The sequence below is a fragment of the Tyto alba genome, unplaced genomic scaffold (assembly GCF_018691265.1).
Source record: "Tyto alba isolate M040663 unplaced genomic scaffold, T.alba_DEE_v4.0 Super-Scaffold_2, whole genome shotgun sequence".
Classification (NCBI taxonomy): Eukaryota; Metazoa; Chordata; class Aves; order Strigiformes; family Tytonidae; genus Tyto; species Tyto alba.
In genome coordinates, this window is record NW_024881282.1 from 417,498 (window position 1) to 433,348 (window position 15,851).

The 15,851-nt window shown below is 48.7% G+C and overlaps 1 protein-coding gene and 1 long non-coding RNA gene across 2 annotated transcripts; one reads left to right on the forward strand and one right to left on the reverse strand.

The window, feature by feature from the left end:
• The first annotated feature begins 18 nt into the window (after nt 1-18).
• Nucleotides 19-6,118, forward strand: LOC122153432. The gene is made up of 3 exons (XM_042792643.1): nt 19-458; nt 619-2,059; nt 6,044-6,118. Exons 2-3 carry the CDS (start codon nt 1,112-1,114, stop codon nt 6,116-6,118), a joined length of 1,023 nt encoding a protein of 340 aa, XP_042648577.1. The 5' UTR covers nt 19-458; nt 619-1,111.
• Nucleotides 6,119-11,583: 5,465 nt separating this feature from the next.
• Nucleotides 11,584-14,355, reverse strand: LOC122153488. The gene is made up of 5 exons (XR_006165416.1): nt 13,830-14,355; nt 13,660-13,758; nt 13,499-13,554; nt 13,250-13,421; nt 11,584-12,450 (listed from the first exon to the last, which is right to left on the reverse strand). It is a non-coding gene; the product is annotated as an uncharacterized LOC122153488 (long non-coding RNA).
• Nucleotides 14,356-15,851: the final 1,496 nt, after the last annotated feature.

A 15,851-nucleotide genomic window follows, 5' to 3' on the forward strand; every position in this document is an offset into this window, starting at 1 on the left:
CCCCAACGCGCCCTTACCGGGCACCGGCACCGGGAGGCGGCGGGCCCCAGTTCTCCAGGCACCAGGAGGCGATGAGCCCCAACGCTCCCCTTACCGGGCACCGGGAGGCGACGGCCCCAAGCCTCACCTTACTGGGCACCGGGACCGGGAGGCGACGGGCCCCAGTTCTCCCCGCACCGGGACCAGGAGGCGGTGGGTCCCAACCCTCCCCGCACCGGGACCAGGAGGCGGTGGGTCCCAACCCTCCCCGCACCGGGACCAGGAGGCGGTGGGTCCCAACCCTCCCCGCACCGGGACCAGGAGGCGGTGGGTCCCAACCCTCCCCGCACCGGGACCAGGAGGCGGTGGGTCCCAACCCTCCCCGCACCGGGACCAGGAGGCGGTGGGTCCCAACCCTCCCCGCACCGGGACCAGGAGGCGGTGGGTCCCAACCCTCCCCGCACCGGGACCAGGAGGCGGTGGGTCCCAACCCTCCCCTTACCGGGCCCTGGGAGGCGGCGGGCCCCAACCCTCTGACCCCTCACCAAGGGCACTGCAAAGAGATGCCCCCACCATGCCCTGGCCCCTTCCCGCCAGTTGCGACTGCCCTCGAAGGCGCTTTATCTGCCATTAATGCAGGTGCTGGGAGCGTCTGTGCGGGGAAAGCGATATCTCTAGGAGCTCCTGCTACCGGAGGGCCTCCCGCCGGGATGAGTTGTGATGGACCCTGTGGGTAACAGCTGCCCGTTCTCTTCCCCTCTCAGAGTCTGTGCTGAGGACTCTGTGCCTCCCTGGGGCTGTTGTTGACTGCATTTGCCTCTGGTTGGCGTGGGCTGTCTGTTTTGCCTCATTCTCCTAGCGGTGTGGTTGACCAGGGACTGGTGGACGCTTACTGGCTTTGGACAGGAGCTGCTGTGGATGAAGCTTAAGAGGCTAGAATAAGGTAAAGTAGCTGGAGAATGAAATCAAGGGGATAGAGATGGAAGGTGCCTCCAGCCACAGATGAGAGACAGCCAGCCTTTCTGAGTGGGGAAGGGTCTCTCTGAGTAGTCCTCAGCAGACCTGATTGCCAACATGTACCACAGGGTCTGTATGCATATCCAAAAGCAGGGTACAGCCATGGGGAGGGTGTATGTGCATGCAAGGCTGTGTAGCTCAGAAGCCTCGTATTGTAAGAGCTATAAAACACCACTGTGTCCTCTTAGGTGTAGGACAGCCAAGCAACCAGAGCTGTAGGAAGAGGAAAGGAGAGAGAAAGAGACAGAGAAATAAGTGTCTGAACTGGAAAATTATGTGGGCAGAGCCAAAATCGGGAGCTGCAGAGTCCCAGGCCCTTAGGGCCGTGTCCTGTTCATCTGTATCCTGGTTTCTCCCTGCCCATCTCTGTGTCCCGCACCCCTTGAGATCACTGCCTGTTTGTTTCTGCTGCCATCTCCCTCTTTACCTGTCCATCAATCTGCCTGGCTTCCTCTGTTCCTCTGTCTTCCTGGTCCTTTATTTTCCTCTGTCTTTTTTTCCATCCCTGTATCCCTGCTCTTTTATTTATTCTTGTGTCCCGCTCCCTGTCCTTCTCTGCTCCTCAGTCCTGTTCCCCACTGCTCTCTGTCCTTCGGTTCTCGTGTCCTGCTCCCTGTCCCCCCCCTTTTTTTTTTTCTACATCTATTTCTGTACTACAGCCCATTACCCTTTTTTCATTCTTCATCTCTCTGTCTGGGTCTGTGCCTCTTTTTTTCTCAATCCCTCTGGCTTGTTCCCTGTCTTCTTTATTCTCTATCTATCCTTATGTTGTGTTTCCCATCCCTGTATTTCTCTGTCTTTCTGCCTGTCCCGCCCTTTCTCCCTCCATCCTGCTCCCTGTCAGTATTTTTACTTTCTTTGTCTCTCTGCAGGACATTTCATCCCCGTTTTTACTTTTTTTTTTTTTTTTTTTTTCCCATCTCTGTCCTCATACATGTGCCTTTCTATCTGCTCCTCAGCCCTTCTTCCGCTTATTTTTCTCTTTCTGTCCCTCTGCCCTGCTTTCTGTCCTCATCTGTCTCTGTTGTTATCCTTGTGCATCCTCTTGTCTTCCTATTCCACTGTGCTGCTCCATGACCCTACTGTTTATAACCCCATCTCTCTCCCCTGCTGCCTGTCACTCTCTTTTTCTCTATATCCCTTCATGCTGTTCCTTGTCCCTTGTGTTTTCTTTTTCCAGTCCTCTGTTGTCCTACCTGTCCCTCTCTTTTTTGTGACTATTGCTCTGTCCTCCTCCTTATTCCTGTTATGTATTGCTCCATCTTTGTCCTGCTCTTTGTCTCTGTCTTTCTCCTGTCCATCTCTCCAGCGTTCCCCTGTCACTCTCATGCTCTCTGTCCCAGTGTCCTGCTCCTCATCCCTCTTCTGTTATCTGAATTCCATTTTCCGACTCCTTGTCCCTCACTGGTTTTCTGTATCCCACTGGCTGTCCTCCTGTCCTTTTGTCCTCCCTTTCCCTCTGTCCAGCTGCTCGTCACTAGTTTGTCTTTCCCCTTCTCTCTGTTCTGGTTCTGTCACTCTTTTTGTCTATTCTTCTGTCTTTGTCTGTCTTTTTCTTTCTCTGTCTCTATCCTTCTGTCACTGTTTCTTTGTCCATCTCTGTCTTGCCTTTGTCCCGTTGCCTATCCCATCATTTCTTGCTATATCCATCTGTCTGGCCGGATATCCCTTTTTCCTTTCGCTCTCTTTCTCTGTGCTGCTCCCCATCAGTGTTTTTTTTTTTTTTTCCCCGTCTGTCCTGTTCCATGTCTCTTTCTTCCCTTCCTTCCTTCTTTCTGTATTTCTCTGTCCCTGTTGCTTTATTGCTCCATCTATCTGTCCTGCTGCTCTTCACTATTTTTTATGTTGCCATTTCTGTCCTTCTCTGGGTTCCTCTTTCCCTCTTTATCCCAGTTTCTTTGTCTCTTCACTCCCTGTCTTTCTCTGTGTCCTTCCCCCTTGCCCCCCCTCTTCTGTTTTTGTTTATACTGTTCCCTGTCATTTTTTTCCCTCACTCTCTCTGTCCTGCTCCCTAGAGGTATTTTTTATTCTCCATCTCTCTGCTGCCCATTGCTATTCTGTTCCTTCTCCATCTCTTTCTTCTGCTCCCCAATCCTCCCTTTCTCTCTCACACATTTTTTTCTGCTTTCCTGTACCTCTATTTTTCTCTGTTCTTGCTCTGTCTGCTCCGTTTTTGTTCCCCACCTCTTGTTTTCTTTCTGTCTGTCTGTTGTGCTCCTTGTCTCCCGACCCCATTATCTGTCCTGGTCTTTGTCTTCTGTCCCTCTATTGTGCTGATCTGTCTGTGTGTCTGTCCTGTTGCTCATCACTATTTTTTTCTTTCTGCATCTCCCTGTCCTGGTCCTGTCACACTCTCCTTCTGTCCTTCTTCCAGTCTTTTTTTTTTTTTTTTTTTTTCTATCTTTTTTTCCCCATTGCTGCTTTCTCCATCTCTGTGTTGCTACTTTTTTTTTTTTTTCCTGTCATTGTCCCTCTGCCTTGCTTTCTCTATTTTTTCTGCTTTTGTCCTGCTGTCTGTCCCATAGTTTCTCACTATATCCAGCTGGCCGTCCATTTTTCCCCTTCTCTCTCTTCCTCTGTCCTGCTCCCTGACCCATTTTTCTCTGTCTTCATCCTGCAGCCCATTGTTGTTTCTTCCTTCTCTATCTTTCTGTCCTGAACTGCATCCCTGTTTTTTTCTCGGTCCCCGTGTCCTGTTCCCCATCCTTCTCTTTGTCCCATTCTCTATGCTCTCCTTCTATATTCCTTGTTTATTCTTTTCCTCCTTTTTGTCTCTATCCATTTGTCCTGCTCCCCATTGGTATTTTTTCCCTCTAATTCCTCTCTCCTTTTTTTCCTCTCTGTCACTCTGACCTGCTCCCTGTCCCTCTGACCTGCTCCCTGTCCCTCTCTTTCTCTGTCAGTCCCTCTGTCTTCTTTAACTCTATCCATCTGCCCTATTCCCTATGACTATTTTTAGTTGCTGCATCCCACTGCCCCGCTTCCCGTTCTTTTATTTTGTGCTCTATCCTTCTGTCATGTTCCTTGGCAGTATCTTTTCTTTCTCTGGCTCTTTGCCCAGCTCCCCATAGAATCACAGAATGGTTTGGTTTCCTTTGGAAGTGACCTGTTCCCCTGATCCCTCTCTTGTGCTCTCTGTCCGCTTCTGTCCTTGTTTTTATCTCTCTACCCCACTTCCCTGTTCTCTGTTCCTGTTTTTTTTTTTTTTTCTGTATCTATATCCCACTATCCTTCCCGTTCAGCTATTTCTTGCACTTTACTCTGTCCGTTCCCATCTTCTCCCCCCTTCACTCCACCTCGCTATTCTGCTCCTTCCTGTCTTTCAGTCCCACTGTCTCGGTCCCCATCCCTCTGTTTATCTCTCTGTTTATCTGTCCTTATCATCCCCCTCCCCTCTTCCTTAGTCCAGCTCCCTTTTCTGATCTTTTTCTTTCTGTTGCTTTCTGTCTCCCACTTGTTTTCTCTATCCTTCTGTAGGGCTCTACGTCCCTATTTTTCTTCCTGCATTGCCATTTATTTTCCTTCTCCGTCTCTGTCCTGGTTTGCATCCCTCTCTTTTACTCGGTCCTTCTGTCCTGTTCCCTTTCTTTCTGTATGTTCTGCTCCCTGTCCCTCTTTTTCTTGTTCTATCAGTGTCCTGCTCCCTGATCCTCTTTCCCTGTTTCTTTGTCCTGCTCCCTCTTCCGTTTTTGCTGTCACTGTCCTGCTTTCTGTCCCATTGTTTCTCTCTATAGCTCTCTGTCCTGCTCCCTGCCCCTATTTTTTTTAACTCTGTCATGCTGCTCATCCCAGGTTTTTTTCCATCCCTGTTCCACTTCCTGTCCTTATTTTTGTTTCTCTGTCCTTCCTCTTGTCTTTTTCTTTCTCCACCCCTCTGCTTTTTTTCTCCAGCTCTGTCCTGCTTCCTGTCTTCCTTTTTGTGTCTTTTCTTCTGTCCCTACTGCTTTTTTCTCTATCTCTGGCCAAATGCCTGTCCTTTTTTTTTTATTTTATTTTTTTTTTCCCCTTCCCCTCTTGATGTCATCTCTGTTCTTTTTTCTTATTTTCTTATATCTTTCTCTCTTTGTCATGTTCCCTGACCCATTGATTCTCACCATATCCCCCTGTCCAGCTGGCTCTCCCTTCTTTCCTCCCTGTTTCTTTCTCTGATGATCTCTGGTGTGCTCCCTGTCCCATCGACTCTTGCTATCTCAGAGCAACTAGCCATATGTGCAAGTAGAGTTCTTTCTGTAGAGCTATGCAGAGGCACAGGGGATGACCAGAGGGTTTTTTTAATGGCAGGCTGTAGTGGGAACCGGGATACCTAAAGTATACCTAAATACCTACCTAAATGGAAACTGGACCTCTGGAATTGTTAAGCTATTGCTCAGCATCCAGGTGACTTGTTCAGCACCGCTTTTGCAGATGAAGAGGGATGACTTGATGATACTTTTACAAGTATAGCTGGTAGGGAAGGGAAGTTGAGAGCCAACTGTTACCTGGCAGCTGTGATATGCTTACTGCTTTATTATTGTAGAGCTTTCTAAGAGTATGACCATTTCAAATTTAGGTAAACTAGACTGATCATAGTAAGAAGTAGTATCAGAGGCAAAGCTGTAACAAAGATTTCATGGCATGCTGGTAAGGTTAAAACAGTACATTTGTTGATAATTGTAAAATAGTTTGGGTCGGAAGGGACCTTCAGAGGCCATCTAGTCCAACCCTTCTGCACTGAGCAGGGACATCTTCAACTGGATGAGATTGCTCAGAGCCCTGTCCAACCGGATGGAATATTTCCAGGGATGGGGCATCCACCACCTCTCTGGGCAACCTGTGCCAGTGTTTCACCACCCTCATCATAAGAAACGTCTTCCTTCTATCCAGTCTGAATCTATCCTCTTTTAGTTTAAAACCATTAGCCCTTGTTCTGTTGCAAGAGGCCCTACTAAAAAAGTCTGTCGCCATCTTTCTTCTAAGCCCCCTTTAATTACTGAGAGACCATGCCAAGGTGTCCCCAGAGTCTTCTCTTTTTCAGGGCGCATCCCCAACGCTCTCGGCCTTTCCTCAGGTGTTCCCTCCCTCCAATCAGTTTTATGGCCTCCTCTGGACCTGTTCCAACAAGTTCCTTTCTGCCTTGTACTAGGGACCCCGTAGCTGGACACGGCACTTCAGGGGGGTCTCACCAGAGCAGAGCGGGGGAATCCCCTCCCTTGACCTGCTGGCCGCACTTCTTTTGACTTCTTTTGCTGCAGCCCAGAATATGGTTGAATTTCTCGGCTGCGGGTGCACGCTGCCAGCTCGTGTCCAGCTTTTCATCCGCCGGCGACGTCCAAGGCCTCTTGTGCAGGGCCCTCACCCCCAGCCAGTGCTGGTGGCAGGGGTTGCGCTGCCCCAGGGCAGGCGGGTGCTTAGGGAGCGCTCTCTGCTCCGCCGGGGGCTGGGGGCTCGGCTGGGGGCTCGGGGCTGGGGGCTCAGGGCTCGGCTCGGGGCTGGGGGCTCGGGGCTTGGCTTGGGGCTCGGGGCTGGGGGCTGGGGGCTCGGGGCTGGGGGCTCGGGGCTTGGCTTGGGGATCGGGGATGGGGGCTCGGGGCTGGGGGCTGGGGGCTCGGGGCTGGGGGCTCGGGGCTGGGGGGTGGGGCCTCGGGGCTGGGGGCTCGGCTGGGGGCTCGGGGCTGGGGGCTCGGGGCTGGGGGCTGGGGCCTCGGGGCTGGGGGCTCGGCTGTTCCTTCCCTTGGTGGCAGCTTTGGAGCTGCCGAAGCTGTTTGGAGAGGGGGCGGCTGAGCTGCGGGGAGCGAGTGCGCTGGCGGTGAGAGCAGTGGGGAGCGGGGGGGGCGGGGCTTGGGGGGGCGGGGCTTGGGGGGCGGGGCTTGGGGGGCGGGGCTTGGGGGGTGGGTTGGGTGTGTTTGGTTTTTTTGTTTGGGGTTTTTTTTGGTTTGTTTTTGTTTTGTTGGGTTCTTTTGTGTTTATTTGAGGGTTATTTTGAGTTTTTTGTGTTTGTGGGTTTTTTTGTGGTTTTTTTTGTGTGTTTTTTTTTGCGTTTTTTAGCTTTTTGCGTTTTTTTTTCGTGTTTTTTTATTTTTTCTGGGTTTTTGTGGTTTTTTTTTGTGGTCTTTTTTGCTTTTTTTGTTTGTGGTTTTGTTTTTGTTTTGTTTTTTAATGTGTTTTTTTGTTTTGGTTTTTTGTTTTGTTTGGTTTTTTGTTTGTTTTTGTGAGTGTTTTTGTGTTTTTTCTGTTTTTTTTTGTTTTTTTTTTTTTTTTTGGGTTTTTTTAATGTGTTTTTGTGGGTTTGTTTTTTTCGTGTTTTTTTTGTGTTTGTGGGTTTTTTTGGTGTTTTTTCTGTGGGTTTTTTTTGTGTGTTTTTTTGTGTTTTGTAATTGCTTTGTGGGGTTTTTTGTGTCTTGTGGGTTTTTTTGTGGGTTTTTTTTTTGTGTTTTTTTTTGTGGTTTTTTTTTTGTGTTTTTTTTGTGGTTTTTTTGGTGGGTTTTTTTTTGTGTTTTTTTTTTTGTGGGTTTTTTTGTGGGTTTTTTTGTGGGTTTTTTTGTGGGTTTTTTTGTGGGTTTTTTTGTGGGTTTTTTTTGTGGGGTTTTTTGTGGGGTTTTTTGTGGGGTTTTTTGTGGGGTTTTTTGTGGGGTTTTTTGTGGGGTTTTTTGTGGGGTTTTTTGTGGGGTTTTTTGTGGGGTTTTTTGTGGGGTTTTTTGTGGGGTTTTTTGTGGGGTTTTTTGTGGGGTTTTTTGGTTTTTTTTTTGAGTTTTTGTGGGTTTTTTGTGTTTTTTTTTTTTGGTTTTTTTTTTGTGGTTTTTTTGTGGTTTTTTTGTGGTTTTTTTGTGTTTTTTTTGTGTTTTTTTGTGTTTTTTTGTGTTGTTTTTGTGTTTTTTTTTTTTGTTTTTTTTTTTTTTTGTGTGTTTTTTTGGGTGTTTTTGTGTTGTTTTTGTGGGGTTTTTTGTGTTTATTTTGTGTTTTTTTTTGTGTTTTTTTGTGTTTTTTTTTTGTGTTTTTTTTTTGTGTTTTTTTTTGTGTTTTTTTTGTGTTTTTTTTGTGTTTTGGTGTTTTTTTGGTGTTTTTTTGGTGTTTTTTTTGTGTTTTTTTGTGTTTTTTTGTGTTTTTTTGTGGTTTTTTTTTGTGTTTTTTTTGTGTTTTTTTTGTGGTTTTTTTGTGGTTTTTTTGTGTTTTTTTTGTGTTTTTTTTGTGTTGTTTTTGTGTTGTTTTTGTGTTGTTTTTGTGTTGTTTTTGTGGGGGTTTTGTGTTTTTTTTGTTGTTTTTTTTTTGAGTTTTTTGTGTTTTTTTGTGGGTGTTTTGTGTGTTTTTTTTTGTTGTTTTTGTGTTTTTTTGTTTTTGTGTTTTGTGTGTTTTTTTGTGTGTTTTTTTGTGTGTTTTTTTGTGGTTTTTTTGTGGTTTTTTTCTGTTTTTGTGTGGTTTTTTGTGTTTTTTTTTGTGTTTTTTTTTGTGGTTTTTTTTGTGGGTTTTTTTGTGGTTCTTTGTTTTTTGTGTGGTTTTTTTTTTGGGGGGGTTTTCATTTTTTTTGTTTTGTTTTTTTGTTTTTTGTTGGGTTTTTTTTGTGTGTTTTTGTGGTTTTGGTTTTATGGGTTTTGGTTTTTTTTCTTTTTTTATTTTCTTTGTGTTTTTTCTGTCTGTTTTTGTGTTTTTTTGTTGTTTTTTTTTGTGTTTTTTTGTTTTTGTGTTTGTGTTTTTTGTTTTTTTTTGTTAGTTTTTTTGTTTTGTGTTTTTGTGTTTTTTTTTTTTGTTTTGTTTTTTTTTTTCTGTTTCTGTTTTTGTTTTTTTTTTTCCATGTTTTTGTGGTTTTGTTTTTTTTGTTGTTTTTTTTTTTTGGATTTGTTTCTTTTTGGTGTGTTTTTGTGTTTGTGCTTTTGTTGTTGTTTTGGGTTTTTTGTTGTTTTTGTTTTTTTTTTTTTTTTTTTTTGTTTGTTTTTGTTTTTGTTGTTTTTGTTTTTCAGGAGAGTAATTTTTTATTGAGTGTTCTGGGGTGGCAAGATGGTTTAATAGGTTGCTCTTCCCTTTTCGGTACTATTTTAATTTTTTTCCATATTTCCTTAATCCCCAGTGCTTTTACAATTTTGCTTTTAAAAATGATTTTTTACTTGTTTTTCCTTTAGGAAAAGTCCAGGTAGGTTGCAGGGGGTCTGTTTGGGGTGCAGAGGGTCTTGTTGGGGTGCAGGTGTCCCAGAGAGGGTGCAGGGGAGCCTTGTGGGGGTGTAGTGGGCCTAGACAGGGTGGAGGGAGTCTTGTTGGGGTGCAGGGGGTCTGGTTGGGGTTCACGGGGACCAGACAGAGTGCAAGGGGGCCTGAGAGTTTGTAGAGGGTCTTGTTGGGGTACAGGGGGCCAGGCAGAGTGCTTGGGGGCTAGAGTCCTGGGTTTTGAGTGAGTGGTGGGGTTTTTTGGTAGCAGGGGAGGGGGCTACAGGGGTGATCCTCTGTGAGAAGCTTCTCGAAGCTCCCCCAACTCCAAGTCAGCTCCGCCTCTGCACCAAAACTGAGCCCATCAGCTGCGCCTCTGCGATAATGTGTTTAAGAAGGGACGTGGTGATGGGCAGTGGGACTGGTGAGGAGGAGTTGCTGCAGCTGCGTGAACACCAAGGTCAGTGGGGGAACGGAGGAAGAAAGGAGGAGGGAGGTGTGCCGGAGCAGAGACCCCCCTGTATCCTGTGGTGAGAAGCAGGGCGGCCCCCCCCGACACCCCTGAAAGTCTATGGTGGAGCAGCCACTGATTTGTGGCCTGTGAGGGGCCTCATACGCCCACATTTAAGCTGACTGTGCCCGATGCCAGCTGTGAGCCTGTGGGACAAGCAGCCCCCACTGTTGTAGTTTGGTGCTGGGAGGATTTCAGCACACAGGGGCGTCCCACGCTGGAGCAGCTTGGGAAGGGCTGCAGCCCAGGGGTTGGAGAAAGTTTATGGAGGACTGTCTCCTGCAAGAGGGGAACGATGCTGGAGCAGGGGGAAGAAGTTCCAGAAGTTTCCCTGCCCTGAAGATGGAAGAAGCAGCAGCACTGACCGCACCTACCATTCTCTGGCCCCTGTGCTGCTGTGGGGAGGAGGTAGAGATATCAGGAACAGAGCTGAGCCCGGGAAGAAGGGAGGGGTGGGGGAAGGTTCTCAAGATGTGGTAATGCTTCTCACTGTCCTACTCTGTTGCTGTTGTTTGCACCTATAACAAATCTACATTCTTGCTTCCCCTAATGAGTCTGCCTTTTTTGTGGGCCCATAATGGGTGATTTGCCCCTCCCTGTCCTATCTTGAATCCCAAGCCTGGCTTATTTTCTCCTCCTCAGCAGCTGGGCGGGGTTGGGAGAAGTGAGCGGCTGCATGGTGCTCAGTTGCTCTCTGAGCTCAAACCAGGCCAGCTAGGCAAGGCGCAGAGGGGTTGGTTGGTGTGCAGGGGGACCAGGCAGGGTGCAGGGGGTCCTCTTGGGTTTGTTGAGGCCCAGACAGGGCGCAGAAGGGACAGGAGGTTGCAGGGAATCTTGTTGGGTTGCAGAGGGCCCACACAGGGGGTAGGGGTGGCAGACGTTGCTCATTGCGGAGTCAGACTCTGCAGCCGGTGTCGCCGGCGGCACCTGAGATACCGAGAGACAAAGTTACCCTTGCGCTTCTAACGGGTCACCCACGATCCTCCTTGCGACTCCCCCGGCACGCTTCAAACGCTCATCCGATCCCAAAAACGGCTCCCGAAGCACCTGCAAAACCAAGGCGAGCGCTGGATGGAGCGGTTGTACAATACTGCCGTATTAGACACCGACCTGGCTGACAACGGCCTCACCTTGTCAGACTGTCGGTCTGCGTGCGGCTCGGCCCCTCCGAGGCCATCTGTGGCACCTGCAAAAAGCCAAAGGAAAAGACACGGGGCCTGCCCACACCCATTCCCAGCTCCCGCTCCCTTACCTTGGCCCTTCACCTGCCCTGCCACTGCCGTTTCCAGTTGCCACGTTAAGGCTCGTGTGCCACCTGTAACACACGTACTGCAAGGGATGCTTCTACTTTCACCGACAATTTGACACCTAATAACTGCTACTTTAACCCCTTAGTCATGGCTCAAGCCGCCTCCAGTGCTGATATCATGCTTTGCTTGTCATCTTAAAAAAAAAAAACACAAAACCAAAAAAACCACACACCACACACCACTATAATCTCCTCAGATAGCACCGGTGCCATCTTCCTTCCCGCACCGCTCAGTGACCCACCTTCTCACAGTCCTCTGCTCACCTCCTCCATCGCTCTTTGGTGCGCACCTCGTTGATCTGCACGTGAAAACAAATTACGTGAGTCACCCAGATGCTTAACAAATCCGGAGGTGTCACTTCCAGCTAGGGATGCTATCTGGCATCCAACTACAGCCTGTTATTAACAAGAAAACCATGCACTTCCCCCCCAAAGTGTAAACTCCCACGCCTACAGGCCTTAACACCTTTGAGATTCCATCTACTTTGCTGCTGCTGGACAGCTGCTCCCACACCGCTCCAAGCGTCTCCATAAAACGCTCTAGAAATGACCGGCCGCACAGCCTGCGGGTGGCTACTATGAGGTGACTGTACCTCTGTCGCCTAGGCGGTCTGAGCGTATCAACATTTAAACCGTTGACTTCTACTGCTGTTCTACTCCTGACTCTACACCCCCCAGGCAGGGCAGCTCCGAGCCAAAAACGCACATGCATACACTAAAGCTAAACGCTACAAAAGGTTCGATTCAAAGATAAACTCTAAGTGATAAGGACTCTCAGACAAGATACGATGTCAGGTGAGGAGACCTAGAGGGCCACAACTGTGAGGCGAGAAGGCTATAGGGCAGCCCCAGAAGAGTCACGCGTTATGGCCCGTTATAAGAAGCTAGCATCAAAACCGAGACAGTGGATGAGAAATATGACTCTCTGAGACCTAAGATGTAGGGAAGACGTCCCAGTCTGTGAAAATGGATGCCTATGGAGCAGAGCTGACGCCGCAGCCTGCGACGATGCTGCGCAAATGACTCCCGACTGGAAGCTTCCAAGACCTACCCACGCTTTAAGCTTACAACGCAAGAATAAAAAGCACGCGATCAGCAGCGTGCCGGTGAAGATGGGCGTTCGGTGCCCTAGGGATGGTGCCTGAGGTGCATGCCGTGCTCCTCGAGCACAAAGAGATGTGAGGACATAGAGATCCGAGGAAGGTGAAAGACACAGCAGACAGAAGAAACAAACTACACGATGACACACACAGAGGCTGGAGCTGCCCTGCCCAGGACATGCTAACATCGAGCGGAAAAGTAATCTGCTCCCTTTACCGGACCGAAGGGCGCTGCTCCCACATGGCACTCTCTCCTATGTTAACTTTCAAAAACCTCCCTGTGATTCCCAACCTCATCCCCTCCTCTCGGCCCTGTTCCCTCGACTTAGCTTTCAGAGGGCCAGAGGTCTGAATCCACCCTGGACAAAAGCAGCACAGCAGCTAACTGGCATGTTCCTGCGGTGGCCAGATCCCTTTATCACCTGCAGAAAAGCACAGAAGAGTGTGGAGCTGTGGACGAACGACACGCCGAGACGGGTTCAGTGTGGGTGATAGAGCATCAATCAACGTGTGTCTTTATTGGTTCAGGGTACATATATTTATACAGACAATGATAATTATTATGCCTACTAGTCACTAGCTGATTGGCTTAAGCTCTAAAGGTCGTATTCGCACAGTCCACCTACTTGCAGTTAGCTTACAGCACAAGCTTCTCATAACACTAAGTTTCTCATGCTACTATTTCTGATTCCTCTTGACTTGTTTTCGATACACGACAGTACCGTAACACAATGTTTCTCAGACCATCGTTACCATAACACTAGGTTTCTCAGACCACTATTCCTCATTCCCCTTAACCTGTTTTCGACACACCACGGTACACAGGGCTGAAGCGTCCTTGACATTCCTCCTGTATCAGCAGCTGCAGGCAAACCCTAGTGAGGCCCAGCATCAGCAGCTAGAGCAGGCTCTGATCATACAATTGCTCGGTGGGCTCAGGACCCTTGTCTCTGAGCCATTCTCCAACAATTCCCCCTTTTTTTGTATGAGCAGAGCCTGCGCCAACGTTCGTTCAAAGATTTTCTTAATACATGACAAGGCACAACTTAGGCATGCAGGCTTACAATCTACTGGCTAAAGGCACAGGACCCTTGTCTCTGAGCCATTCTCCAACAGAAGAGCACAACTGCCGGTCAGTATCACGCTGCTCCCCGCTTACCTCTATCTGCAACACCCCCCCCCCCCCCCCCCTCGTCAGAAGCATCGCGGTGTTCCGCTCACCTGCTTGTTTTGGAGTCAGATGCCGCAGCCCTTGTCGCTGGCGGTACCTAACTTACCGAGAGACAAAGGTACCGTTGCGCTTGTGAGAAGTCACCGACCCTGTGCTCGTCCTCGCTACTACCCCGGCTGCTTTCGGATACTCAGATGATCCCAAAGGTGGCTCACGTGGCACCTGCAAAACCAAGGCAAATGCTTAACCGAGCGGCCATGTAAAACTGCGCTATTAGACCTGGCTGACGACGGCCTCACCTTCTCAGATTGCTCCTCAGCACGCTCCTTCACCCTCCCGAGGCTACGTGCGTCACCTGCAAGAAGACAAACAAGGGCAGCATCCTGGCATGTGCTGATCCTAAAACTGCACCCCACCCATACCGATAACTGTCTCCCTCTCCCTTCATTTATGTGCTCACCCGCTCCACCTCTACAGTTTACAGGTTGTCACGTTGAGGCTCGGGTACCGCTCGCAAGACAAACAACGAGGCGTGCTTCTACCTTCACCCGTGTGACACCTGAAAAGGAACTGCTGCTTCAGCCCCCTAGTCACGGCTCTCCTCACCCACATCCCCTCCGGGGCCGATACCTCGCTTTGCTCGACGCTTTGCGCCTTCCAAGTAAAACGCACCGATCGGCTAGTCATACAGCCACCGGTCCCACCTTCCCCCGATGCTGCACGCCAACCCACCTTCTTAAACCGCTCCGTTCACCTCCTCCGTTGCCATTAGGTGAGCGAGTCATCCCTCTTCATCTGCAAAAGCGAGATTGAATGAGTCCCCTGGATGCAGAACAATAGCTTAACAGTTCCAGAGATCCCATTTCCATTTAGGTATGCCATCCCAATTCTCTCTACAGCCTGCTGTTAAAAACACTCTGCTCATCCCCTGCGTGTCTGCGTAGCGCTACAGAAAGAACCCTCCTTGCCTGTTGCCTACACAACTAGTTGCTCTGAAATGGACGGTATGCCCTTTCCCTACAAACTCTAGGCTTATTGACACAGACCCTCACTGTACTTCTTTGGCTGACTGTCACCTCTATGCACCCAGGCAGAGCAGCTCCGACTGAGACAAGCACACCCAGACCGACACAGCACACAAACAAGAGACGAGACATAAAATAAGCTCTTTAAGAGGAACGATTCAGATCGGAGATGCTCTCAGACAAGAAGACCTATGGGGCTGTGAGGAAGAATGGATGGCAGGCTGCGAAGAGTCAAATGTTGTGGCCTGTGAGAAAACCTTACGGCCTCCACAGGGATAAGGCACGTGCAAGTAACCTCGCTTCAAGACCTAAGAACGTCAAGATGCTGGGAAGAACTCCCAGAAAAGATATTTGTGAAAATGGATTGCTCTAGATCAGAGATGCTAACGCAGCCCGGAACGACATTGCAAACGCAGCCTGACTGGAATCTTCCAAGACCTAGTCACGCTTTAGGCTAGTAAAGCAAAAACAAGAACTGCCCGGTTGGCACCGTGCCGATGAGGACGGGTGTTCCGGGCCCAAGGGAAGATGCCCGAGGCACCTACTGTGCTCCTTGAGCTCAAAGAGCCACGAGGATGTCGAGACCCAAGAAAGGTCTAAAGACACACGAGACAGACAACACAGACTACACAACAGACGCGGGCCGGAACTGTGCTGCCTGGCACGTGCTAACCTCGTGCTGAAAAGGAACCCCTTCCACCCCTGCTTCAGCTGCCCAAAGAGCACTGTTCCTGGACAGCCCTCTCCCATAAATTAACTTTAAAACTTCTCCCTGCAATTCCCAACCTTGGGCTGCCCCCCAGAGCCTTCTCCCAAGCACCGGTCCCTCAACTTATCTTTCACAGTGCCGGGGGTCTGAATCCATCCTTGACAAAAAACCATACTGGGTAACCAGGTTATTCCCACAGTTGCGGGGTTCTGTTTTTGTGCAGATGACAAAGAAGAGTGAGCCATAAGGACCTTATCAGCTGACATGCACCTCATCTGCAACACCCTCCTCAAAAGCAATGTAGCTTTCCTCTCACCCCATCTCAAAACCGTACAAACTCCTCTTCTCCTCAATTGCCAATAAAGAGTCCATGCTCTTTCCTAGAATTAAAATTAAACAATACACATTATTAAACTATCTTGCCCTCCCAAACACTTCAAACAAAATTACTAATGTAAAGTGTAAAAAAAAAAAAAAAAAAAAAAGCAAACTACATATAAACATTTTATCTACTATATATGATGCTGAACCTTGACAGGTCCTGAAAAAACTTACCTCAAATGACTCTGCTCCTCTGGAGATGAAAATGCACCTGTCTCAAAAGCTTAAATAGCTCAAAAGCTGCTATTGACTGAAGGACAGGGACATCACCAACAGCTGAGAAAGCCAGAAGTGGAATGAGCTCCCTAACGAGCGGCTGGGTCTCATATACCCCCGGCCCCGCCCACCAGCCTACCCACAATCCCCTGGGAAAGGGGCGGGGCCAATGCCCCGCAGGTATAAAGTCGGCCAGAGGAGCAGAGGGGAATTTTCTCCTCTGCCTAAATTACAGTGCGTGTAGTGCTCTGGGGAGAAAGAGACTTACCAGAAATTTACTGCGCCTGTTGTGTCAGCCATGCGACCTGGTAGGGATTTTGG

Excerpts from the sequence above, each read along its gene's own strand:
- LOC122153432 (XM_042792643.1), top strand. The coding sequence starts at position 1,112 with ATGTGCATGCAAGGCTGTGTAGCTCAGAAGCCTCGTATTGTAAGAGCT. Across the intron at positions 2,060-6,043 it reads TCTTGTCTTCCTATTCCACT|GTGTTCCCTCCCTCCAATCA; the intron begins GTGCTGCTCCAT and ends GCCTTTCCTCAG.